General features: G+C 40.8%; 2 protein-coding genes across 3 annotated transcripts; both read left to right on the top strand.

The window, feature by feature from the left end:
- Positions 1-4,278: 4,278 nt before the first annotated feature.
- Positions 4,279-8,902, top strand: LOC117139834 (transcription factor Sox-1b). The gene is made up of 3 exons (XM_033302476.1): positions 4,279-4,587; positions 5,299-5,908; positions 7,591-8,902. The coding sequence occupies exons 2-3, from the start codon at positions 5,376-5,378 to the stop codon at positions 8,219-8,221; spliced, it is 1,164 nt and encodes a 387-aa protein (XP_033158367.1). The 5' UTR covers positions 4,279-4,587; positions 5,299-5,375; the 3' UTR covers positions 8,222-8,902.
- A 5,367-nt stretch (positions 8,903-14,269) lies between these two features.
- LOC117140404 (fat-body protein 1) lies at positions 14,270-17,726 on the top strand. 2 transcript variants are annotated; one of them, XM_033303276.1, is made up of 2 exons: positions 14,270-14,460; positions 14,527-17,726. In XM_033303276.1, exons 1-2 carry the CDS (start codon positions 14,376-14,378, stop codon positions 17,520-17,522), a joined length of 3,081 nt encoding a protein of 1,026 aa, XP_033159167.1. In that variant the 5' UTR covers positions 14,270-14,375; the 3' UTR covers positions 17,523-17,726. The 2 variants fall into 2 exon arrangements, with proteins under 2 accessions (XP_033159167.1, XP_033159166.1); XM_033303275.1 differs by having other exon boundaries at positions 14,270-14,466.
- Positions 17,727-26,505: the final 8,779 nt, after the last annotated feature.

Here is a 26,505-nt window from a genome sequence, read left to right as displayed (position 1 = left end):
AAATATATACATCAGAAACCAGAAAAAATAAAAAATTCAAAAAATAAAAGACGCATTGTCATCAGCAACAAAATGTGTAGTTTTTCAAATGGGGTATGAGTGTTTTTCAATTAAATTAAATGTTTCTAGATTTACTATACCACTACACCCGAGTATATTGGTAATTAAATTGAATTGCAGTCTTAATTTCAATTAAATAATTGCGGACAGACTAATCCAATATAATTGTTATCCACATTGCGTGTGGGCGAAAAGGGGTGGCAGGCAAAAGTCAAGAGCGCTAAACGCCTCCTAATGACGGCAACTTCTGGCCAATCAGGTTGACAAAATGCAGCCGAGCAAACTGAATTGCTCAAGCAGGCGCAGCAACTTAACGCTCAAGTTTGAACCCTGGTACGAAATTACCGTTGGCCACTAATTAATGGGCGCTCGCAAGTTGAGGTGCAAAAATCCAAGTAAATTTAATTAATTTTACGCTCTCTTAGCCGTCGGCAATTAGCGGTAATTGTGGAAGTCTCTAAAAACTCTTGGGGGTAGATTGCAACCAGAGTTGTCGCATTAAGCTGGCCCGATTAACAAATATTTTGCACCATAGGAAATGGTGCAGTCGACGAGTTTTTTATATTTATACTTTTTGTTTTTATATGTGAAGATTCTTTCAAGATTTTTAAGTTATTTTATCATTAATGTGATTATACTCCATATCTACATGACTCATGTATTTAACATTTTTCAAGAGCGACACCTAGCGGATCTCATTTAACTCTGACAGTTTTCGATTGCGCCATCTAACCTATGTGAACCCATTCTGCAGATAGGTGTCGCCTTTATCACTATGTAGAAATTTCAGGTCAAATTTATGTCAATTTTGTACGTTACGCCTACCGTCACCAGGTGGCGCGTGCTTATGTAAATTTATTAAAAATACAGTGTATATTTCGGATAGTGAACATTCGACAACAAATGTCATGAGATTTTGTTACAACAATTTATTGATGACTTACTTGCATGGGACAATAAGGAAAGTAATTAGGAAAGCCTGTGATTTGGCAATTTCATTAATAAATTAAAAAATATATTAAAAAATAAAAGAAAATGCAACAACAAAACGCTACCTTTTGAACGGAATACATAAAATTTCTAAGATTTTAAAAAATCACCTTAAACTAAATTATAAAAAAATAACAGATTTGCGAATCGTAGATAATAATACTTATTCCAATGTCTTTGGGTATATAACGTAACTTAAGAACAATTCGAAGAAACAGTTCTGATAAGCGAATTTTTCAATTGTCTCAGTCTGATTATTTTTCAAAAAGTTTTCCAGCTTAAAATAAAGTTATCTTTTGGAGAATTATTTCCATTTTCTAGAGTCACCCACTAGTCTTATCAGCCTCCTCATTCGACTGCCTCGCATTTGGCCTCATTTAAAACACAAATCACGATTAGTACGGGCACATTTCCCATTTTTGGTCAGGTGAAACCAAAGCGAAAGGATAGTAGGAACAAACGAGAACTCTCTGTCTGCCAGAGTTGGCAAAAATTTGTGCGACGCTGTTAAGTCCCAGCCATAAATTATTGCAACTAAGCGCAGCAAACAATGCTGCGGTGGGTCATGTAAAAAAGTGCCCAAAATTATGACTGCAGTGGGGACAACGAAAAAAGGATGCGTTAAATAAACAGTGTTGACAATCTAGCCATTTTTGGCCATTCCAAAGCCAATATCCCATTTTAAAATGCTATAAAATTTACCTAGTTTTAGTGAAGTTTAAAAATACCAATATTAATACACCTTTTAAACTTTCAAAACATTTTATTACTTTTTAAAACGAAGATGCTTTATGAGTGATTTAATTTGAGTGAAAAAAAAATTTCTTCGCTACCGTCAACTATGATTTCTACTACCTTCACTTTCTGTGCTTCATTGTCCAGGGAGATGACCACATAATAGGGCCAGCCATAATGTCCATTAAGAGGGAACAAATAAAGGAATGTCGAGGTCCCCGAGCCGAATATCCTGCTCCTCTGCCAGCGGAAGATAAAGCGAATCCTCAGGCATGTTCTAGCCAAGGACCACCAGTTGCTGGCGCCTTTGTTTTGTGTCCGTCTGTTCTGGCTTTTGGCCAATAAAATGCATTCAATTCGCATGCAAAACAAAAAGCGATAAAAAACGCGTCACCATTGAGAACGCTTCTAAGCAGCGGCCCCATTCCCCAAACTCCACTTCCCGTAGCATTGTCTACGCCATTGGTCCACAGCGCCTGAAATCGACATGCGCGCAGTTGCAGGGGGTGCGAGGAGGGGTGGCAGTGGGCGTTGGGGGTGATTTAAGTGGGGGTTCAGGCTTGGGGCAGAACACACACACACACATTTCTAGAGCGCTGCCATTTTTATTGTTGTGCGATGGTGAAGGGGGGAACCCGCCAAATGCGTTTCCTACTTAGCATTTGTTTTGGCGAAGAAGGATATAGGAGAGGGGCGGAAAGAGGCGTAAGTCGGGGAGTCGAGGGAAAAAACTCTACAAAAGTTACGACCATTTGAAGAGCGACGCCTGCGCAAAACAACCCCTTAGGAAGATATCTTTTTATGGCGCCAACAGTTGTTTTTAAAAATGCCAAGGAATGCAGAGCAAAAATGTTAAATGTTTTTTTTATTCCTAATTCTTTTAACAACGTAAGGGTACAATATGTCTTAATAAAATTAAAACAATTAAAAATAAAGCGCATTCATTTGTTGTTTTAAAAGTGTTGTTTTATTATTGTTTTTTTGTAACTTTCTATGTGAATATTTACACCCTCTAAACTCATTTAGTATATCCTGGTTAATTGTTTCTAATAGTCCTTGATTTCTAATAGTTCTAAGTGCAAATTATTATTCCAATATCGCAATTAATGAAAATAAATTACGATCGGGAAATTATTGTTCCGGATGTACTATCCCTAGCATATTACACACTATTTTCTATTGACATTACACTGTAAACACCGGGAAAATTGTCTAATTTCTAAGTATTCGTCAAGGGAGAAGCTCCCTTAGCGGAACATTGAACCCGACAATTATAAAGAGCGGCATTTATAAGAAATTTTAGCAAATGTATAAAGGTGGTAATATTAAGGGATCAAGGGTTTCTAATCGTTGCAATTATACAGAAATCGTTATTGGTACAACAACAACAAGAATTGAGAATTTCCTGTGTGTGACAAACAAGGAGGGCAATTGAAATAAGGCTCAACCCTGCCAACAAAAAAGGGCCAATCTTGCGGATACCGAAGCTTGCAGCAAACATACCAAATGAGCCACCGATCGATTGTGAGAGCAAACACCCGTATAATACACAGTCAGAAATTATAGTGGAACTATAAGCCATATAGTACAGACCATGCATATAAGTAAGTATCCAATATAATTTGGTTAAACTTATTTTAAAAAAACCTAAAATGTACTTTTCATTCGACGTCACTCCGTTTTGTATTCTATTTAAATAAAGTGGAAAGACTTCCTAAAAATTTGTTCTTATTCCAGTGGGTTGATTGAAAAGAGCTATAAAGCAGGTTAGCTATGCCTTATATTTGGATCACAAATGTGTAGAAGAAAAACAGTACTGAATAATAAAGTAATTTATAAACGTACCAATTTATGATTTAATATTTTGTAAATAAATATAGCAGCGAATTCCGGGCTAGTTGACCGGAATTTTTTTGAATTTTTTAAAGAAAATAATTTATTTTTACAATAACAAATAGATATTGGTAGCTCAATATGAAATCTGTTATTGGGTTATTTAAATTTTCAAAAATAATTTTTGTGTTAAGGTTCTGATAAAAAAATGCAGACATTATCAACTGGCGAAGAGCAAAAGGAGCAATGTTTGGTAAACAAGAATGCAAACGCGCACACAAAACGAAAACAAACCCGAGACTATTGTCAATAAGATACAAAACGCAGATACAAAGATACAAAGCAGCAGCAGCGAATTTTTATCACTTAGCCGCCACGTTGACGCGTCCTCCGAAGGTGTAAAAAACTCTACAAAATGTGCGCGCTCTCTCTCTCTCTCTCTTGCGCGACCCTTCTCCCTTGCACTATCTTTCGCCCTGTCTCGCTCCCACTCGGTCCTTTTGGGCGGCAGCGACGCAGCAGCGACCAACCACTACAGAGACACCCTCACACTAACAAACACCCACGTTCTTCCTCTTGCCCCTTTTTGTTGCGTTTGTTTGCCGTTTTTGTCGCAAGTTTTCGAATGTGTTTTCAAATCTAAATTGTCGCGCACTCGAAACGGACGCGCTGCGCTCGGCTAACGGTGAATCGTCAGTCTAACGGTTTAAATACTTTCCACGTTCGTAAATTCGAGGCTCAATAAATCTCGAACTGTTTGGAAAATAATTTGAAAATTCAAATCAGTGCACTAGTGTATTTTTAGGAGTTCTAATGGCGATCGACAATAATTAACCTGCTAATATTAATAAACAAAAAGAACTCGATCGCATCGTAAACTCTTGTGCAATAAAATAGATACTTAAGTGTCACGCATCGGATGGAATCCAATCTTAAACTGTATTAGGGAGAAATTAAAAGACAATACAGGTAAGTTAATTATGATGATAAGAAAAGGTTTATTTAAACAAGCTCTCTAGGTGAGCACTTTAAATATTTAAAAAAGGTATAAATAAATAAATAAATAGATATAAATAAAATAAATATAGTAAACTATCCTCCATAAGTAATTTTAAAAAGCGAAATAAGCGACTAAATTTTCTTAACAACTAAACCAAATGATTGGTCAGCTATATATCAGGATATGAAATAGACTGAATTTTATAAGTATTTTCCATTTTCAATGTTAGAAAAGCTTTGGATTCTTTAAAAGCCTGTTCTCGAAAATATTTCATATTTTGTGCGAAATTTTTGTGCTTCGAGTCCAATCTTTTATTAATTCACCATTTGAAATCGGATTTGGCAGTACTGTTGATATGCTAATTCAAATTCTGCAAGTAGTATATTTCGGATAACATTAATTTAAGGGAAATCCCCAATATTGCAAATATTCAATACTGAAAACTGGTTTGACTTACTGGCAAATATTTACATTTATTTGTCATAAAACCGGGACACCACTTTGAGCTCCCTTTATACACACATTAGAAGGGGTAAATGGAGTTCCATTGTGCATTTTTTTTGGGCAAGCTATTCGCAGTGCGAAGAGCTCCAATCAAATGACTCATGCAGGGAGCAGCAGACAGAGTCCCCAAGCTAACAAGGCATATCTATTGAATACGATTTCCGTTGGCATTTCAGAGCTCGAGGAGCAGCTGCAGCACTACCACCTGATAATTACCACCTGCACCCCCATTGGAGTCCCTTGACTCCGCATCATGACGAGCATCTCGGCCCTGCTCCATCGGAGCCACAGCCACAGCAATGGTTACACGAGCAGCGGGAGTAGCAATCACAGCCATAGCAGCAGTCTCTCACCGCAGTTGCCCGGCATCAATTTGGGTTTGGGCATGGTCGGTGGCTTGGGCATGGGTATGAGCGTGGGAGTAGTCTCTGGATCGGGAAACACCAGCCCACCACCGATGCCGCCAGCTGACCTCGCCGTTCCGGCAGCGGCCCCCACTCCGGTGGCACCCAAAATGCACCAGCACTCGCACCACCATGGCAACTCCCACCATAATGCCCCAACCAGCCACTCGAATCCGAATACTGGAAGCCATCACAACAGCCACGACCACATTAAGCGTCCAATGAACGCTTTCATGGTCTGGTCGCGGGGGCAGCGTCGCAAAATGGCCCAGGACAATCCAAAAATGCACAATTCCGAAATATCAAAACGCCTAGGCGCCGAGTGGAAATTACTCACCGAAGGACAGAAGCGTCCATTCATCGACGAGGCAAAACGATTGCGGTAAGTGTTGTTCACTGGGGTCTGGTTAAAAAACACTGAGAAAATATGTATGTACCAGATTTCTAAACAGAAATTGAAGAATTTTCTTACCAGGAGAAGTGTTTACCTTTCAATTCAAAAGTTACTTTTCCAATTCTATTATTAATAAGGTTTATTAAGGCTGCAGCTCTATTTCCAAAAAATAAATAGATATGGATCCTATTAATGTTAAAAATCACAGATTATCATATTGCAGTAATTCCTATATTATTTTAAACTAGGAAAAACATTAGTTCTAGCATTTTTTGGTAGTTATCTCTTATATCTATACTCGGACATAAGAATAAGTTTGTTTGTTCAATTTTATTCAGTGCACAAGATGTTTATTTTTTTCTGTGCCGGCTTATGCAGGAGCAGAGTGGTGTAGGTTGGATGGGAAATTCTGGCTTGGTTTCGGTTACGGTTTTCCCAGTTGGTGGCTCATTCTCACTAGATGCCGTCTGGCCACAAAATTTGATCGATTAGCTAAGACAAAGGCTACCTATTGTGAGGAGCTCCTGCTGAATTGCGGAGCTCTGGAGTCGGGGATTGTGTCCGCTCTGCTTAGTCAGAATTTCATTGGCACTGCCATATCTTGGGTAAACATTTCAATTGAAGTTGTCACACAAAAGCGAGGCAACACGTCGCATGAAATGCTCAATTCATTTTGCATTTTGCTTCTTTTTGTGTGCTTAACCCATTCAGTGTACCCTTTCGAAAGGGTTTGAGTAACTTAAGATTAAGCTTAGTTTTAATAAAGGTAATTAGTGGGATTGAAAATACTGCAAGAAAGAAGTTCTTTGTTAAAGAAAAGTATCTTAAAAGCGAGCATTTCACAATTAAGTACAAAAGTGATACCTCACATTTCTCTTTTGTCTATTTTATTTTTTATTTGAATTGTCATCCGATTCCTGTTTAAAACTAGCTTTATAGTATTGGTATAATTGGAATAAAAATTGCAGTGCACTAAAAACTAGAGGAATTCCCAGAAATGCCGTATCTTACAAGTTCGTTTTTTCTATACCTTCCTAGATAGTGCGGTCTTTTATGATGACGAACCTCTGTGTTTGCACTGTCATAATCCTTTTATTGATTGGATTGGCCTGCCAAAATGGAAATGTTAAATTTTACGTACATTTTATGACATATATAAATGATCAGGGCTCGTCAGAAGGGGCTTAAACTAATGGCCATTCGGGGTTTTCGAGCGAGCATATCGAATGAAAAGAACCAAAAATTCTGATCAAATATTTGCCAATGCGCGATGATAAGGAAAACAATATTTTTTTTCGGGACCCGCGATAAGGAGGCCATAACTGACCAAAGAAAGGAAAACAAAATAAAGAAAAGCGAAAGTAAAACAAGAGGAGGCGACCCAAACACACCTTTTATCAGGTTTTATCGTTATGTCAAACAAATGTCAACAATTGCGCATTGTTGCAGCTGGGAAATCGGAAAGAGAATCGAAGTTGGAATCGGAGTGCTGGTTCTTCGCTAAATACACAATATAAACTTGTGCATTTTGTATCTGCCAGGCGTGGGGTTTATGGAAGGGTTCCGCTTCTCTTGGGGTTTACGACCAGAGATGGCTGGCTTTATGATATCATCAAAGTTTAAATCGTTCGATCTTTTGATCAGTGTTTCAACATTTATTTAATTTACAGGGCTCTGCACATGAAAGAACATCCCGACTACAAGTATCGACCACGTCGCAAGCCCAAGACGCTCAACAAGTCACCGGTGCCAGGTGGTGGTGGCGGCGGTGGAGGTGGTGCCAATGGTGGTGTCAACGCTGGTGGTGCGGGTAACTCCGGTCCCGGTGTCCCAGGATCAGTTGGCTCCCCCAAGGATATGCAGCCCCAGCTGTCGCCCTTGGGTCAGTCGCTGCCACATCTCCACGGACATCCGCACCAGTCACCATATCAACCGCACCCACACCATCCGCATCCCCATCCGCATCATGTCCAGTTGGCAGCCGCCACCTTGAGCGCCAAGTATGGTTTTGGTTCGCCACTGGAGTTGTCCCTGCCCCGCCTGCCGAATGCATTTCCCGGCCTCGCCCACTATCCACTGGATCCAACGTTGGCCCTGGACCTACAGGCTCGCCTCCAGGCAATGTACGCCGGCTCCATCTACCACCCGTGGCGGTATTTGCCGCTGATAAGTCCGGAAACTCCACCCTCCCCGCCCAGCAGCAGCGGTACCGGCATCTCATCCTACGGATGCGTCAAGTCAGAGAAGTCCTCGCCAAATGCGGTAGTGGCCAGCGCGGCCAGTCCGCCGAACATCATTTGACCGACTCCATTGCGCTTCGGCGCCGGCACCTCCTCATCCGCGGAACACGTGGTCTAGGATGGTTAAACTTGGTCATCCCGCTCCAAAAGTTAAAAGTCCTAATGTTAGACCCTAGTGTTAGACGAATATTATTGCGCGTCTTCAGTTGCTACTATGATATAATTATGTTTTGGGTTCTGATTTAGTGCAGCTGACTATTTTAGATCATTAATTTTAAAACTACATTCAAAATCTCAATTTACTGGAATTTTTGGACTAACTTAACTGCAGCCCAACCTCGAAAATCAATAACCATTTTAAATCAAAAAAATGTTTAAAAATCTTAGCTTAGAAAAAACATTTAGTAGGCTCGTATAATTTTTATATATATTTTATATATATTTTTGACATTTTAAAATTGAATTCGTACTTACATACTTAAACTGCACTTAATATTTTTATTGATATGTTGTTATATGAATAACTTAATTATTTCGATAAATCTTTGAATTATTACCTCAGCTTAAAACACATTTTAAATGGTTTTATTCATACCTAATTTTAGGATTTCACAATCTTTGTTATCAATTTCTGGAACCCAAACAAATTGCTTATTAGGTCTAAAATACATTAGATTTGTTAAGGCATCGAGAACATGTCCACTTTTATGTAATATATGATTGTAAAACTATACTTTAATGTGATAAATGAAAGAGCAGAAATCGAATTAAAAATAGTGTGAAATTCCACGATTTTTAAACAGTGTACTTGAATAAAGCATGGCATTGGGATTAATGGCAACATTTTAACAATAGTTTTAGCATTGAAAACCCTAAAGAAGCCTTATCTGCATGTGAGTGAAAATCATAGCTTGCAATCTGTGAGGAGTCACCGCCAAACGCCACAGGCTTCTGTGAATATAACGACAATGTTTGCTGATGCGTTGATTATTAGTTTAAATTGCCGACACGCCGCGGGGATGAATGGATGAGGATGGCCAGGATTGTCTACCGTTTCGGAAGGGTGGCGATCGTCCTTAATGGGATTCCTTCACGCCCACTTGTTTAAGCGGCCAACTGTGAAGCGCTCACCGTCGAGGCGTGTCAATAACTCTCGGCCCAAAAACAATTGGCACTTTTTTGTCTGAGGCACTGCACAAAACAAAGCAGCAACCACCACTATTATTGGACTTTTCTCTGGGTGGTTGGGTGGTATATAGACGGCGTGGCGGTACAGGGCAATCGCGACAGCATCGTAACCAGCTGAAAAGCCGCCCATAAAAGTCGCACAAATGCCACGCTGCAACGTAACGAAAGTGCTGATAAGGAGTGCCAAATACCAAGGATGCCGCACCCAACTCAGCCTCCTTGCTCCACACACCAATCTACTGCTCCTCCAAGTTTCACTCAAACAAAAACCTTACCCAATTCTATGTCTAGGATGAGAAGAATTGAATTCCGCTAACTAAATCCTTGCCAACAGGATTTTATACAAAATTCTGTTTAAATTCTAATGCAATTTAAAAAAATAATTTTTGAGATGATAAGTTAAGCATATTTCAAGGATCAGATGCTTATTTGAAAGTTTACGCAGTTTTTTTGAGTGTTGACTGTCTGCCCATTTTCACAATCACACAGACATTGTGGTGTGCCTTTTGTTGCCCGCAAGGTCGTTTTTATAGTGTCCTGGCCCTATTCACAGCGACAGTCGGAGACTCGAACTTGAATAAGCATTTAATGTTTGCATTTTGACCTCACCTAAACACAGACAAAGGACCTGGCATCCGCTTCCATTCTGGACGAAAATCACTTGTGCAAAAGTCTATGAAATGCTACAACAATATTTGCCCAATGAAATTGGGTGGGCAAGAAGAGCCACCCCCAAGAGAGCAATCTATGAGTTGGTTCGACTGTGGGAACTTACAAATTGCCGAGATGTTTTAGAGCTCACGAAGTAGTAGTAATTGAATCTAAATTGAGGCTGTCCCTAAAAGCATACTGCATATTGCCAACAAACACTTTTACATAATTATTAACAAACAATCAATTATAGAGGCATTGCAATGAGACCGTTCATTTTTTAACTTATTTATAAACATTTAATTTAAAGATACTTTATTTTATTCAAAACTGCAACCCCTTGATGGAAGTATCTCAAAGTATCTCGAATGTAGCAATTATCACAAAAATTTAACGGGTCACTTGCTTGGTTGGCATCCCGAAGCGAAGTCAACTGGCTATCAAAACTAACAGACACGCGCTGCACGTGCGACCCCTCACCTTCGACCCCGATCATCAGCATCAGTTCGCTATACTCACTTGTTTCAAGACAAATAAAAACATTGAAAGCGAGTCAGTGGGGGAGAAAAATAGCAGAGCGAAAATCGTGTGAAATAAAAGTTTGTTTGATTTGCTTTGTGCGGAGGAAGTGGGTGGGGCAGCGAGTTCGGGAAGCCCTAGAGTCGTGGTGACAAAACTACACAGAAAAAAATATATGACACATTCGCTGGATTTTCATAGCTACTTAGTATATACATAGAGAACCGAATTAAATGTTCTTAAGTTATTTTTACAGTTTATATACAGTTTTCAATCTTACAGTACAGTCATAGAACTAAACTACATGCAACTTTTGCTTTTTGTGACATGGAATTCCGATTTATTTTTATCAGTGCACTGATAAAATAGCGACTGGGATTCCCATTCTTTTGCCATTCAAGCGAACCAAGTACTAGCTAGCATCTCACTACTGAAAGTCGGGGAATTTTTTGTTTTATTTGGCAGGATGCTGGCGAAGGTAACCCCAGCCCAAGGACTCTATCGCCACTTCCACAACCCGACTCCACCTCCGTGCCCGTCCCTTCTCCATCCATTGCTATTTCAGTCCTGGCACACTCACATCCGTTGTGATAAAAAGAAATATTTTCTTTTGGCAGCAGACTTTGGCTTTTCTTCTTCGTTTTTGGCCCAATGCTTCATTATTACTATATTTATATTTATTTGCTGTACTTTTTCTTTCATTCCATTCCATTTCATTTTGCTGACTGGTGACTGCTGACTGTTTAAGGTGGCCCAGAAAGACCATTACGCAAAGGATATTGTGTGGCCATGAATCAATTGGCCAATGTCCACAGAAAAAAGTTATGCCCGGAAATATGTTGAACCGCCAAAGTGATGACATTCCATTTGCATTTTCTAGGCTATTTCGTGGCAAAAGGTCGCCCGGCCTCGGCAACCAACATAATCGCATGTAATAAATTTTAATTTTTTAAGCATTTGTAAGCAGTTTTATCAGCCCAACAAAGGACGCACAATATTTTTTTAATGCCAAGCCAGCCGAAAAAAAGGAAAACGCGAAAAGGATATAAGATTAAGACGCCAAGCCAAAGTTGAGACATAAAAAAAACCAAGCAAATTAGCAGCCTAGAAAGTGGGTGTGGCTGGATGGCAAAGGGGAGGATGTGGTTTATCACGCCCACAGCGCGTCGACGGGATATCCGACGCATGGAAGACAAACAAAAAAGGCATTAAATCGCATTTAAGTCAAAGCGAGCGGCGACAAAGCCGAAAATGAAACCAAATCCCGAATCCTCAGTATCCAGATCGCGAAAAGAAGCCGAAAACATCCACCACTTCAACTTGACTTGGCTGAGACTTTCACGGGAGAACAAGGACAACTGGCAGTCGAGACAAGGATGTGTTGTCGATTTCAAACAGCTTATCACTCCTTCAAGAAGGATGCACAGTTGGTGAAAAAATTGTACTCAATGGCAGTAGAAACTTGTAATTAAATAAATGTTAGTTTATTATTTATTATTATTTAGTTATTAACAGATATTCGGTACAATATAGCAACTTTGTTTTTAATCCGCAAATTTGAGTGTGCACTGTTTTTCGAAAGGTGAACTGCGAACCGTGATAAGAAGCCCACGTTTAACCGCATGGCCCTATTTTGATAGCATAAAATATTAAGAGATTACAAAGTAAAATCGCTTGGAAACAGCGCAAACGAGATCAATGATCGTAAAATGGCATAGTCATAATGGTTTGAGTATTTTATACCGCATATAGGAAGGAACTTTACTGGTTGAATTAAAAGGTATCAAGAGGAAACCGAAGTCCGCCAGAAAAAAAGCGTTTAAAGGATGGCCGATGACATTACTATGCACATAAAGCGCATTCCATTCGAATGTCCAAAGCCGGGCAGCAATTAAAGCGAGCAGCTGTCGCCTCCGCCGTAAATGCAGCGGCTCACAATGCCGGAATGTTTTTTTCACTCCGGCTACAGTGGGTGCAAAAAGGACACCCCTGCGGCACAAAGGAGCAATTAATGCGAAATTGTAGCTGCATAATTGCTGAACATGCAGCAAAAGGGGACGAGCGGCATAAAGAAGCAATTAATGCCGTACAAATGCGCTTGGCATGCATAAAAATGGCAAGTTGGGAAAAAAAAGGCGTGCAAAGTGCAGCAGAGGCAAATCAAAGTTGCTTTTACAGCCCATTTGCTGGTAGGAAAAGCTGAAATCCAAAAGCTGAATGAATGACCGGCCGGAGCTGCCAAACAATTGCAATTACATTAGAAAAGGCACAGTAGCAACAACAACTGCAGTCGAGCCAAGATAGCGATGGCCAAGATGCCTGTATATCATTATCATATCTTAGTTTGAATGTAATAGCTTATCTCATTATATTATCTTAGTTAGAATGTAATGGGTTGCCAAAGCTTTTACCATTTATCTGCTTATCCTTCTGCAGTAAGAAGGCTTACCACTCTCTTGTTTGTCTAAAATATTTAAGGATATTTGAATTATTTTATTCATCATTTATTCATACCTTGCCGATGAATCGCATTGTCATTTTCTTTGGGATATAGCGCATCCCTAGGCGAAATCTAAGCTATGGCCACCCACGTAGCGCTTTTCACTTCCGTTGCATGCCAGGCACGTTGCAAAATTGTCGCAGCACAGACAACCAAACCAACAAAAAAAAATGGCAACAAAAATCGCTGGGCGAACACAAAAGCCACGGACAAACGAATTGCCAATTTAAATGTGAATAGAAAAATTGCATCGACTCGCCCATCGCATTGCTCGCCCACCCACTGCAATCCTTTATCCTTTCACAATCGCCAATCACTCACTCACGCGAACAATGACGCTGCCAAATGCTACGTGGCCGTCATTTTCCGGCTCCAACTCTGCATCTTTTTGCACTCTGAGTGTATTCACATGCTTATTCTAAGCATTCGTATTGGAATTTTAGATAGAGACCCAAAAACATGCATATCCCCATAAATCAGCTCTTAAGAAACCGATAAGATCTTTCAATCAATTTCAGCATAAATATTTCTAAACAAGCACCATTTAACTTGCAATTAGCGACCACTAAGTTCAAATGAATTAGCAGCAATAATAATTTATTAATTTGTCAAACAAGTCACGCGTTCACCGATTATGCTGATTTTTTGCACATAAACAAATTCATAAATTCTATGACTTATCAGCACAAAGTCGAATTTTTCCATGCTAAAAGATGTTGACTTCCTTGTTCTTATCAGTAAACGAATTTGCATGTTGAAATGGATGAATTTCATATTCCTTTCATTTCTAATTTAATTATAATTAAAAACATGTTGCATGCTGCAAATTCGAACTGCACTTTGCAAGATGTTTGCTCCCAAAATAGACTAATCAGCGTGGCCAGCAAACACGTATCACCTGCAAACAAAAGCCAAAAGATCAAGAAGTCGCTTGCAGAATTGCAGATCAATGAACCAATTAAGATAGATTGACTGGCTTGTGACCCACAGAATAGAAACGAACCGGAGTTCGTACCCTATGCGTTCCGAATCCCGAAAGGCCCCACCGATTTCGGGAACAATCCATGACAACAACTTTTTAATTGCATAATGAGCTAGCGGTTTTTTTTAGGAGCTTTTGGGCTGATAAACATATTTTCGCACCAGCAAGAGGCATTCAACCCAATCGAGAGTCAAGCGATAGGCCTATGGGATGCACTTTGGGATGATAGGAATTTCGGGTATAAAAGCTGCAGCGAGCGCACTGGAAAATGCAGTTGCCTGCTGGTCTGTGTTGCAGCAAGTAAAATCCATCTGAGCTCTCCAATCCTTCAGTTTCTCAATTGATCAGTTAACATCAATAGTTGATACAATCAAGATGAACAGAATCATGCTGTTGGTGGCCTTTGCGGCCGGCGTTGTGGCTGCTGGAAGGATAACTACGAATCAGGACAGGGTCCAGGGTATTGGTAATGTGTTAACGCCCAAAAGAAAGGATTTATATACTATTTATTTTGCCTTGCTTGCAGACCGCATGTCATTGGAGGATCTGCAGCGCCAAAAATTTATCCTGGATATCGTCCAGAATATTCGCCAGCCTCTGCAGCAGAGTGAGCTCATCAATCTGGATGTGGGTCTGATTGCTGACAGTCAGCGTTATCGTGGCGGCATTGATGAGGTGATGCAGGTCGTCATCGATCTGGATCGCCAACGTCGCCTCCTCGACGAGCACCAGGTGTACTCCGTGGGTCGTTTGGAGCATGTGCAGCAGCTGCGCGGCATATACCGCCTGCTGGTTCGCGCCCAGGACTTTGATACTCTTCGCCGGAATGTGGTCTACCTGCGCCGCAACATTAATCCCGTTCTGCTGGTTAATGCCTTGGCTCTGGCCATTCGCGATCGCGATGACACTCAAACTCTGATCGTGCCCGCTGTCCAGGAGCTGCTCCCCGAACTGTATCTGGATGAGGAAGTGATTCAGCAGGTGCGCAGCGTTCTGAGGGAGCAAACCCAGCGCCCCTCGCTCATGGACATCGTGGGTATGCGCCAGCGGGCCATGAACCCAGTGATGAGCATCCTGATGCCCTGGAGGGAGATCCACATGCAAATGGCTCTGAGGAAACAGCAGAACCTCCAAAACGTTTTGGGCCAGAAACGCGTCGTTGTCCGTGCCGAGAACCAGGGACAGATTGAGGGTACCTCTCTGCTGACGGACGACATTGAGTTGCAGAACTTTGTTCATAATCTCATCCAGGAACTGGCCCTTCTGGAGGATGTTACTCAGGTGGAGCAAAGCCAATGGATCAACAATGAGCAGCGTGAAGAGCAATGGGTCGGTCGTCAGCGCGTGAAGTACCTAGATAACAACCAGGAAAGGGATCTGGGTCAGGATGTAGACACTGGACGCCTGCTCCACGTGAGTCGCCGCCGCCTTTTGGAGCAACAGGATGAATATCAGGGTCAGAATATCTATGGAAACCAGAAGGATCGTTTCCAGCGTCTCCTCCGCCGTGATGACGACAACGACGACAATGATGACGATGATGAAGATATTCGCATGGGTCGCGTCCAGCTGCAGCGTGGTATCAGCCAGGGAGGTCTTCGTACTGGAGGAGCTCGTAACCTGCCCACCGTGAGCGTGAATAGTGACCGTCTGCTCCACGTGAGCCGCCGCCGTTTAAACGCCATCCAACAGGATCAGCAGCAGGATCAGCTGAACGGTCGCCAGCGTTTCATGGGCTTGGTCAGAGGAGACCGCCTCAGTGAGGGTCGTCGCGTTGGTCAGGTGGATGATGTGCGCCAGGAGCGTCAGAACAACTGGCAGAAGCAGGACCACATCTTGACACAAGGTCGCACGTTCGGTGTGCAACAGGAGCGTCAAACCTATGCCGATCAGTTGGAGAGCGTGAGCCGCGACGATGAGCGATTGGTGCATATTAACCGACGCCGCCTCAACCAGGATAACCAGGACATCCAGCAACAACAGATGAATTTTCCCCGCAGGATTAACTCCATTGGCGAGGGTCGCCGCGTCATGGGAGAGCGCCCCATCCAAGATGAGGACATTCTGAAGCTAATCCGCGGCGAAAACCGTCTGAAGCTGATGACCGATGATGAGATCCTTGAGATGCTGCAGAGGAACCGCCAGCAGCGTCTGCAAAAGCACCAGAACGATGATGACGACGATGACAACGATGACGATGAGAATGTGGTGCACCGACAGGGACTACGAAGCCGCCGCAGCCTTCCCAATCTCCGTCAGCAAAACAACCGCCTCAGCGAAATTGTCCTGCACAATCTTCGCCAGCTGGTTGCACGCCTTAACCAGGAAAGCATCGCCCAGGGACAGGTGATCGAACAGCAACAGCAGTGGATCAACAATCCCCTCCTGACGCAATCCGAGCGATATGCCCTCCGCTTGAACCAAATCCGAATCGATTCCCAGCGCAGCCGCCAAGTCCTCGCCCAGATCGGCCAGATTGAGCAGCGTTTGCAGGAGGTTATTGGTCAGGTGCTGAGCCAGGTGAATGTCAACTCGCTGCGTGGCCAGATGATCGATCAACGCCAAGTGGAATCCCTGATCGCCGATGTGCTATTGGGTCGCCTTGGTCAGGTGGGCATCATGACCATTATCCGCCAGGTGGTCCAGGACAACAACGGTGAGCAAATCGATCGTACTGGCTTGGACATCCGCCTCAGCGATCCCGTCGTGCAGCACACCCTGCGCCGGATTGTGAGGATCGTGGACGAACAGCGTGAACAAATCCTTGGAGGCTACCGCCAGGAGCAACTGCAGATGCGCGGTGTTTCGATCAACGATGTTCGTGTGGACAAACTGCGCACTCGCATCGAGGAGCACGAATTGGACCTTAGCAACTTGGTCGAGCAGCAAGTTCAGGGCATCCAGCAGGAGATTGTGGGACGCCAGCGTCGCCTCAACAACAAGGCCTTTACCATTGACATGGACATCACTTCGGATCAGGATCAGGATGCTATTATTCGCGTCTTCCTGGGACCCGCAGAGAATCAACAGGGAAGGCAAGGAGCTTCCCTGGATGAGCGCCGCCGTGACTTCGTCCTTCTGGATGCCATCCAAGTGCAGCTGGAGAATGGACGCAACCGCATTCAGCGCAGGTCCATCGATATCCCCTGGACAACTCGCGATGTGACGCCCCTGGTGGAGATTTACCGCCAAGTGATGCTGCAATTGAAGGGACAGCCGGAGCAACAGGTCGTGGGTATCCAACAGCTGGTCGGCGAGAACGGACGCTTCCCACAGCACTTGCTGCTACCCCGTGGAAGGCCCGAGGGTCTGCCCATGCAGCTCCTGGTCGTGGTTTCTCCTCTGGTTGAGCTGCAGGTTCAGGACATCGTTCCCACTATCACCATTGGCATTGGCTCCGCCTCTCTTCGTGATGCCCGCCCATTGGGTTATCCTCTGGACCGTCCCATCCATAACGAGCAGGAGCTCCTGCAGTTGACCAATGTCCTCCTGCAGGATGTTGTCATCATTCAGGAGAACTGAGTTCCCATTAGGAAAGTTCCAAAGATCTAAAACCGATCGTCCGGCCAGCTGCTATTCAATGGACCTATCTGAAAATCCCCTATCGAAGCCTAGTTTTAATTAATCGAATCTTAATCAATTTACAATAGCAAAATGTTAAATACTCTTGTAATTCATATATATATATCATTAAAGTTTTTGCAAGCAATGCAATCAAGCATAAAACTTTTGTGTCGTATTGGCCGCAAAAATAAGTTAACAAAATTTGCATTGTTAACTTTATGAACTCGAATTTGTAAAAGTTATAGAGCCCTGATCATTGCCTACACAAATTGCATCCTTTTGGGGAAACCTCTTGCTATTAAGGACTCCCCTAAAACTCCAATTTTGGTCCTTATTGAAATTGTCACTTTTCTCGATTTTCCCCCAAAATGGTTTTATCGTTTTATCGCACCTCATGCCCAAGTGCCGTTCACCTGACTGGCTTTTCTAATTTCGAAAAACAATTTCAATGCAAATTGCATGTCCATCGTGGAGCGGGGTGAGGGGCATTGGAATTGGTGATGGTAGGGATTACAGGCGGCTGCCACGCCCCCAAACAATGCCCGCCCACAGAACAAGCGGATGCCAGGATAGCCAGACAATGCAACGACCAAATGGCTGGCAGGCAACCCATCCTGGCACTATAATAGACTTTTCTTATTCTTGCCACACAACTCAATTTGCAACAACGCCAGGGAAATACGTATACGAATACATATACATATATATATAACTGAACCATGGCGCAGACGCCCAGCGAAGCGTCAATTGCCAAATTAATTGGCCGTAAAAAATTGAAAATGAAAATATAATCACACTTCCCGTTGTCGAGCTTTCGTTGTCACTGGCTGGCTCAGGTCCAAACGGATCCAAACGGCTTTTAACCCTCTATATGTGTTCGCTATAGAAGCGTTTTCCCATCACGCCCGGATCTAGAAGCGAGTCCTGGGGATTGGGGATATGGTGGCAGCTGGGAGGTCGACCAACCAAAGAACGGCAGACATTTCACCGCAGGCAGTTAAACGTTGCATTTTTCCAGGTTGCCCTGTCCTCACACCTGAGGTGATACCCTGTAGCATCTGATTACAACAAGGGTAGCACTGAAACCGATTAAACACAAATTAATATCTTATCATCCTAATACAATATTATTTATATTGCTATTATTATTATTAATATATTTTTTTAGGGGTTGTATTAGGATGACTAACTAAAATAGTTTTTTTCCGCTTCCATCAACAAAAAGAAATTGTTATAGATACAATGTTTCTTTGTTATTATTAAGTTGCAAAATTTACTTTATTTATAATCGAAACTTTTTTTCAAAATTAATGATTTTTTTTATTCTAAGTTTTCATTTTAAAAAAGAGTTACAACTTAGTCGATCATCTCTTAGTTTCTCCTTGTTCTACGAATGGCAAAGAATGTGGCACGTTGCATAATGGAAAAATGTTCGCACTCGACCTGATACTGTTTCCCCGACTTTTACCGCCTCAATGCACTTTCATTATCTTCGAGTGGTTCGCCGTACATTCCATTTTATTTTGCTGCCACCGCTGTTGTTGATGCGCCTTTTTTGTATTTTGTATTTTGTAATTTGAAATTTTAAATCTTGTTTTCTTTAGTTTGTTGTGTCTGATGAGCTGATTAGGGGCTCCAGGGAGTTGGGGCATTACACGAGCTATTAGGCAGCCGCCTAATGCGAAAGTAATTATGTCTTGTTAATCAGACTGAGGCTGTGTGGGGCCAAAGGGTATTTAACCCGTAAGTTTATCGGGCCATGCCCCTTTCCTCCCATTCCCAAGTCCGAATTGAAGGTAGCTGAAAGGCGAAAACTTTTGTGATTAGCGAGCGCCCCTTTGCAGCGGTGCAGATAGCGTCTTGAGAAAATCCCGAAAAGGACACTTAAAAATATTTTTTAAAGATTTTTAATCATATATATTAACATAACGAAATAGGTTTTGCGAAGTAGTTTAGGTAACACTACTAAATAAATATTCAAAAAAGTTGATCATAGTTGATTTCTTTTACGTTCATAGCTACATAGAAGTTAACAGCTTACACCTAAATCAAAAATCAAATATTTGCATAAGTGAACTTAATGACATAATATACTTACAGAAGGTACATATTTTCAGAGATCTTGTTTTAATTAAAAAATGTTATATAATGCTACTCACTTTCACCAAACCATTCTGATTTTGGTTAAGTGCTTTTGAGGCGGAAACGCTCGTATAATTTATGTTCTGCCTTGGCGCTCTGGCAACGGAAATGCCGGCGCGTAGTTTTGCCGCGCCCACGAACTCATACCGAGATGTTTGCCAAATTTCATAGCATACTATTCAGCGGCAAAAGTTTGTGGCACGCAAATTAGCGGCCACGTTTGTTTCGCCGCGGGAAGTGGCACGGGGCATGTTGCGAAACTTTTTCAGTTATGAATATAAAGTTTATTTATTAAGCAAACAAGTTGGCGGTCTTATCTGTGCCGTGTTCTCTCTGATGGTCCTTTCTCTGACAGTTCTTTTTGTGGTTGCCAAACAATTTCGCAGTTAGTTGAGCTCTCTAGTGCAAAAAGGCAAGCAGCATCGAACAAAATGAACAAATTTCGCTTCAGTTGTGAGTGGAATTAACTGAACGACCCTTTTTTGGTAGTTGCGAAGAATGGAAAAGTGAAGGGTTTTGTGCCATTACTGATAATTTCAAAAGAAGAAGGTAATTATATTTTACATTTATATAAGTAAGAAGTTAAAGATAAAGTACTTCAATGGAATATTAAAAAAATATATATATTATTTTGGCTCTAAAAAGATAGCAAAAAATGAAACACCTGCGTAAGCTTAATCAAAAGGATACAAGTGCAAAAATCGCAAATTAAAAAGACATCAGTCTTAACCCATTGTTGGCTACAAAATATTTAGAAAACTACCCGTCGGCTGCAAATCATTTTTAGACCACCTTTTCTGGGCGGACGTGTGGAAAATATTGGACGGAAAGAAGGCGTGAGCTGTTTCCAAATCAACTTGGACCAAAACCCTTCGTTCCCACTCCAAAATCGAGGCATTGGAAAATGTACAATAAACATTTTTACACGCTGCCGCTGGTTGGGAGGCTATCAAGTTGAGCAGAAAACTTTTCGCTATTCATGCAGATGTACACGACAAAAAATTGCTAACAAACGGAAATGTGATATACGCGCGACAACCAAAACACACACACAAAGGCTAATGGAGCAGGGCGTGGAAGGGGGCGTGGTACTGTCAGTGGCGTAGATAGGGGTTTTTGGGGCTTAGTTAATATGTAATATTATTTTTAACTTTTATATATACTAGTATACTTATTGTCATTCCATCATTAGCATATAATAAATACATCATTCAAAGGATCACAGACGAGAATTGAATGTAAGCTTAAAAATCATATACAGAATATTTTCATATACAAATCCTCTAAGCCTTCCCCTTTAGATAAACTTCGCCTACGCCCCTGCGAAGGATAGCCATGCCAATTGCTTCTGAAAAATGTATTCTGAATATAAACGTCTATTCTGTATAGGTGAGATCTATAGCTACGTGGCAATCGTCTTGTATTCTTCTCGCTCTCACTGGTCTATTCAATTTGTTTGTGAATTAAAATGATGAAGGAAAGAAAAAAAAACGTGGGACCGTCGAAAAGAAAATACCGTCATGCGTTGCATTGTCAAAAGGATTTTTTCTCTTCGCCGGCTTTTGTATGATTGAAAGGACACCCACCTCAACATTTTAAGGCACCCTGCTCACCCACTATATTCCATCTTAACTGACACGCTTTGGCGCATTGGTTGATAAACGCAGAAGGGAAAGGAGTTCTTACTGGAGGCTTTCCTTCAAGTGGGATTAAAAAAATGTTTACACAGAAGCGCACAGGACATTTTAATACCCACAAGAATCTAGGGTAGAAAGGTTGTTGACAGATATTCGAAAACAAGACATATTCAATAGGAAATATATATTTCTTTATTATTTTATTAAATCATTTAGAAAGGCTGATAGTCCCTATGCACTTGAGCATTTAAAAAAAGGAATATTTCGACTTGGAACAATTAAAGTTAAATTAAAGTATAACTACAATTTTAAATATCTTAAATATATATAGTATTTTATATTTTAAATTTTACGGTAGCCAGTGTTCGTAACTCAACAATCAATTCTATCGCAGCATAACAGGAAGATCCGGATCCTGTGAGATGGTGAAGAGATTACGAGAACCGGAAGGGATACGGACACAGGTATGGAGCCTGATTTGGGGAGAGCTATATTCCCACTTTGACGTGACATGTTCCAATGGCAAACTAATAGTTAACGCAAAATATTTTCAATTACTGCTGCCGTTGCTGTCACAGCAAAATCAATCAATTTGCAGCCACAGACGCGAAAGCCATTTAATTTCTATTCCCGCACTTTTCCATTTTCCTTATCGTTTGGATATATTTTAAACGCAAATTGATTTTGTGGCCACAGATTGCAGCGGTAACTGCATTTCGCCCAGAATTTCTATAAATGGTTACTTTTTATACATTACGTGTACTTTTTTGCCCAGACCAGCTGGCTGCGATTTGGCCAACTAATGAGGTGTGAAAATGTGGCAAAACCATTTTTGCTGCGTTCGCCATGTACGCGCTGCAATTAGAATGAATTTATGGAGGGCGTTAGGGGTAAATAGAGATGCGGCAAAGTATGCTATAAAAATGGGATTTGCCTCGAATTGGTTGCGGCTTATTTGCTATTCACACCACAACAATGTAAACAATGCCCGGCCCGAGGACACCCCAACCCGGCCAATCCGCTCTGCCTTATCCCCTATATCTCACCACCCCAGTTTTGCTGGAACCCAGAGGCGACAGTAAAAAGCAATAAAACGCTCTGGCCAGAGACACAGAAATACTCACAATGCTGAAGCAAATTTGTTGCAAATCAAAACAAATTCCAAGCCGTCGACACGCACACAAAAAAGGCACTATCTTGTTGTTTTTTCTTATATACGCAGATTGTATACTCTTTCCTGTAATTCCCAAGTAATTAGGGATAAATAATAAATATTAAAGTTTAAAACTTTTAAAAAACTGGGACCTATTTCAGCACTCCCTTTATATAATAGTATAAAGTAAATAGTTTAATTTATGCGCCTAATCTAAAATGAAATGAAATTATATATTACTTAATAATATATAATTTGTAAAGAAAATTGATGGTTAGAAAATCACATGCACGTAAATAAAAACGAATATTTCCTAGTATTTTGTTTAAACAATACACTTCCACCGCAAAGTCCACTTGTGGCCAAAAGTCCTTACAATCTATCCACACTCAACCAACTACGCACTCACCCTTTATGAAAGGACTTGTCCGTCAACTTGATAAAATTCCACAACAATTTATGCAATCAGTTGGACAAAACATAAAAAAAAGGAAAAGAAATAATACAAATATGAACGGTTCACAGAAAGGAAAACCATTTCATGCTGCAATGCAGGAGCGGAAAATCCCTCCACCGAAAACCCGCTACCCCGTACAATCCCTCTTAAGCCTTTTTGAATATTTTTGACACGTGCGCTGCAATTATTTTATTACCCAAGCCGCCCTTGGCCGCCCAACCACCCACCGCCCACTCTATTTGGTCGTGTGCAGTGCGCCACGCCCACTCGATTGCAAACAGAGCAACAAGAAGGGCGGCGGTTGGAAAAAAAATATTCGAATTGAGGGAAGGACAACAATGGACCGGCAATTGATGCAATTCATTGAAAATTTTGATGGCAACTGTTTAGACTAAAATTGCATTAAGTCACCAAAGGCTTTTGTTGCCGAGAAGTGGAACTGAATGGTAACCCAAACAATTGCCAATCATTTTCGCTGCCGCGAAATTGCATTCACGAATTTTGAACGTGCCTATCTAAACAAAAAAAATATACAAATCAGCCAAAATTTTGTTTTAAATACGCGTCTACTCCGCGCTTAAATAATCTATGGAAATTACGTTCGGTGTAGGCATATATGCACATACACACACATATATACTTTAATAATGATGCCATTTGTTTGGCCATAGAATTTTTGTTGTCGCTGTTTGTGTTGGCAATAAAATTTGGCTTTGCCACATAATTCAAATTGTTAATCGCGTTTAATGGCGGGCATTTATCAATATTTTCTTCATGTTGCTGAATGCAAATTTTTGTCCTCCTGCGGAGCCATAGAATGGGACAGAAGGTCGTGGAAAGAGAAGGGAAGAGAGCTCAGGACCTCCTAAAGCCACCCCAAAAATGGGGTCTATCAGTCCAATTCGAATGGCTCCTTCATTTGGGGTCTTAATGTTGAGTTCAGTTGACAAAGCCAGAACAAAAATGGCGGCTAATATAGCCACACACAAATATGTGCGGAAAAAGCTTTTTAGGGGGCTATTTTGATTTGAATTAATTAATAAAAATACGTTGCGTTCTTATTATCAGCTTAGAAAATAATTCATACGACTTCAAAGTAAATTTATAATTTACTTTCTATTAATTATAATATTCTTTTCAAAAAAAGATGACTTGATTTAAACGGAGTTATTTAAGTCACCACATAAAATTAAAACATATTTCACAATATTGAATTATATTTCTTTACAAAATGATTATTTTTCCATCAGTATATGACAGCGCCATATTCTGTGCCAAGTACATCCCCACTTAGAATGGGGCGGAAATAAAGCGCAGCGGTCATAGCTGCATCTGATCTGGGGTATGTCCCGTACTTCTTTCCATATATACGTAAACCGCCCTTAGCTATGAAGTTGGTCCTCCCTTGGCCAAAGCCCCCATCCCCAACGTGCTTTTAATGCGCACCATTGTGTCAAGATAAAGGAACGGAAATTAGCACGATAGCAGGAAGTTGCCATCGTCGTTGACGTTGTTCTTGTGCTCCACCTCGACCACTCTACAAAACGCCAAGGAATGAAGGCCAAGACGGTGATGGTGTTATAAAAAAAAGGGGCAGCGGACACAACAACAGAATGGGGGCGTGAACATCCACTGGAATCGGAATTGGAGTCAAAGTCGGACAGCCACAAATAATAAAGCAAACGGAAATGAAATACAATACCCAAGGAATCCCAGAAGAATGGAAATGGTCAGCATGGAGATGCCTATCATGAAAATGCCTTAAAGTTGAATTTCACTTTCATAGCAGGAGGAATGTTAAAAAGAAGTCATAGGGTCATATTGCTTACGTAATTAACATCCTACACTAATGACAAATTCAATATCATATATATGCAATATATTTTAAGGAAGAAAATTAAATTTACATTTAATTTTAAATGGAAAAGAAACTAAAGACAATCATTCGGATTTTAGGAACCTTAAATAAGATGACAGCATATTTTAAATACATTTTAATATCCTCCCTTGTGGGGTCAGCAAAGATTCAAAAGCATTCAGCTAAGCTTTATCCCCAAACCCCAGAACCCAATTTAGTCCCAACAATTGAAAAATTAATAAGCCCCAAAGTGTGAAACAACTTTTCGTTTTTTTTTTTAATTGCGGGGATTTTGGAAAGAGGATTTCGCTTTCTTTTTTATAAACCACATGAAAATTAGGCGCTAACAGAATGAAAAGAAAGGCCAAGAAAAACGAATGCTGATTGTCGTCTATTCAGATAATCTTTTTTTTTCGTTTATTATATTTTTGGAGCTATGGGTAGAAAAAAAATCTCGCACTCACACACAAAGTCAATTAGGCAAAACGTTGCTGGCAACAAAGTGAAAACAATTCGCATTTAAATTTGCGCATTCTTAGAAACTTCGCCGCGAAATGGGGAGGTGGTGGTTGAGTTCAGTTGGGTTGGGTGGGTTGGTGTGATTTGGTGGGCGGGGCTGTGTGTAAGTTGGCGTAAAATACGTGCATATTACTGCGCTTATCTAGGAACAAACACGCCCAGGACTCCATTTCCCGGCCTGGACCCACAGATGACGACTTCTCCTTGATGACGATTCCTGTCTCTCTTTTCTCTGCTTTTTGTTAGGGGAATTGAATGGGATTGTTGGTGGTCGTATTGTGTGCATTTGTTTTTATGCGAATGTGCCAGTGACAAACCAGCCACATCCACATCCACTTCCACATCCTCCACCACTTCAAACACTTCGCACCCGTCTAAGCAACACATCCTTCCTTAAACGTTTCTTGCCTGCCAAATGTTGCCATCGCATGCACGCAAAAAAACTAGTTATGCAAACACGTTCATTTCTTTTTTTAAGATTTTAATTAAAATGTAATGTTTAAGATATCTTCCTCAAGTTAAAGCTATGTACATTTTCAAAAAACCAAATTTAAGTAAATTAATATTATTTACTTATTAAACTTATTTAGTATATTGATACAATACATGAGTTTTTTAGTAGACTGGGATATACAATTATGAGTTCTTTTGATAAATTAAAGAACAGCATTCCAATTTTTCTTAGTGTATTTGAGTTTGTATAGCTCTCGGTTTTGCTAGGTTTGAGTGTGGTTTTATGTATGCATTGTATTGGCCTGGCATAATAGACACATTTAATTTTACTATTATGCCTTTTTGTTGTCATCGCATTCGTATAATAAACCGTTTTCCTTCGTTTTCAAGTTTCTGTTTTGGGGCGGCAGGATTCCCATTCCATTTTGTGTTCCATTTTGTCAGTCATTTCTATGATTTTCCACAGAAAGGATACTAAAAATTTGTGTGCTTGTGTTTGCCAAGAAAATTATCTGCGACCAATTAAGAAAGTTAAGTATATATATTGTCTTTTAATGAAGTAATCAAAGTTCGATTTAATGCAATTCAATATAAAATACATGTTGATCAATAATTAATTGATTAACTTTATAAGTATTATTTTATGTTTACTTTTATACCAAAAATTAAAATGTATATACCTTGAGAAGTACAAATATATTTAAATTAATAATTTCGACAAA

The sequence above is a fragment of the Drosophila mauritiana genome, chromosome 3L (genome assembly GCF_004382145.1).
Source record: "Drosophila mauritiana strain mau12 chromosome 3L, ASM438214v1, whole genome shotgun sequence".
In the NCBI taxonomy this organism is placed as follows: domain Eukaryota; kingdom Metazoa; phylum Arthropoda; class Insecta; order Diptera; family Drosophilidae; genus Drosophila; species Drosophila mauritiana.
Note: the sequence above shows the minus strand (reverse complement) of the source record. Positions and strands in the feature narration are given on the sequence as shown.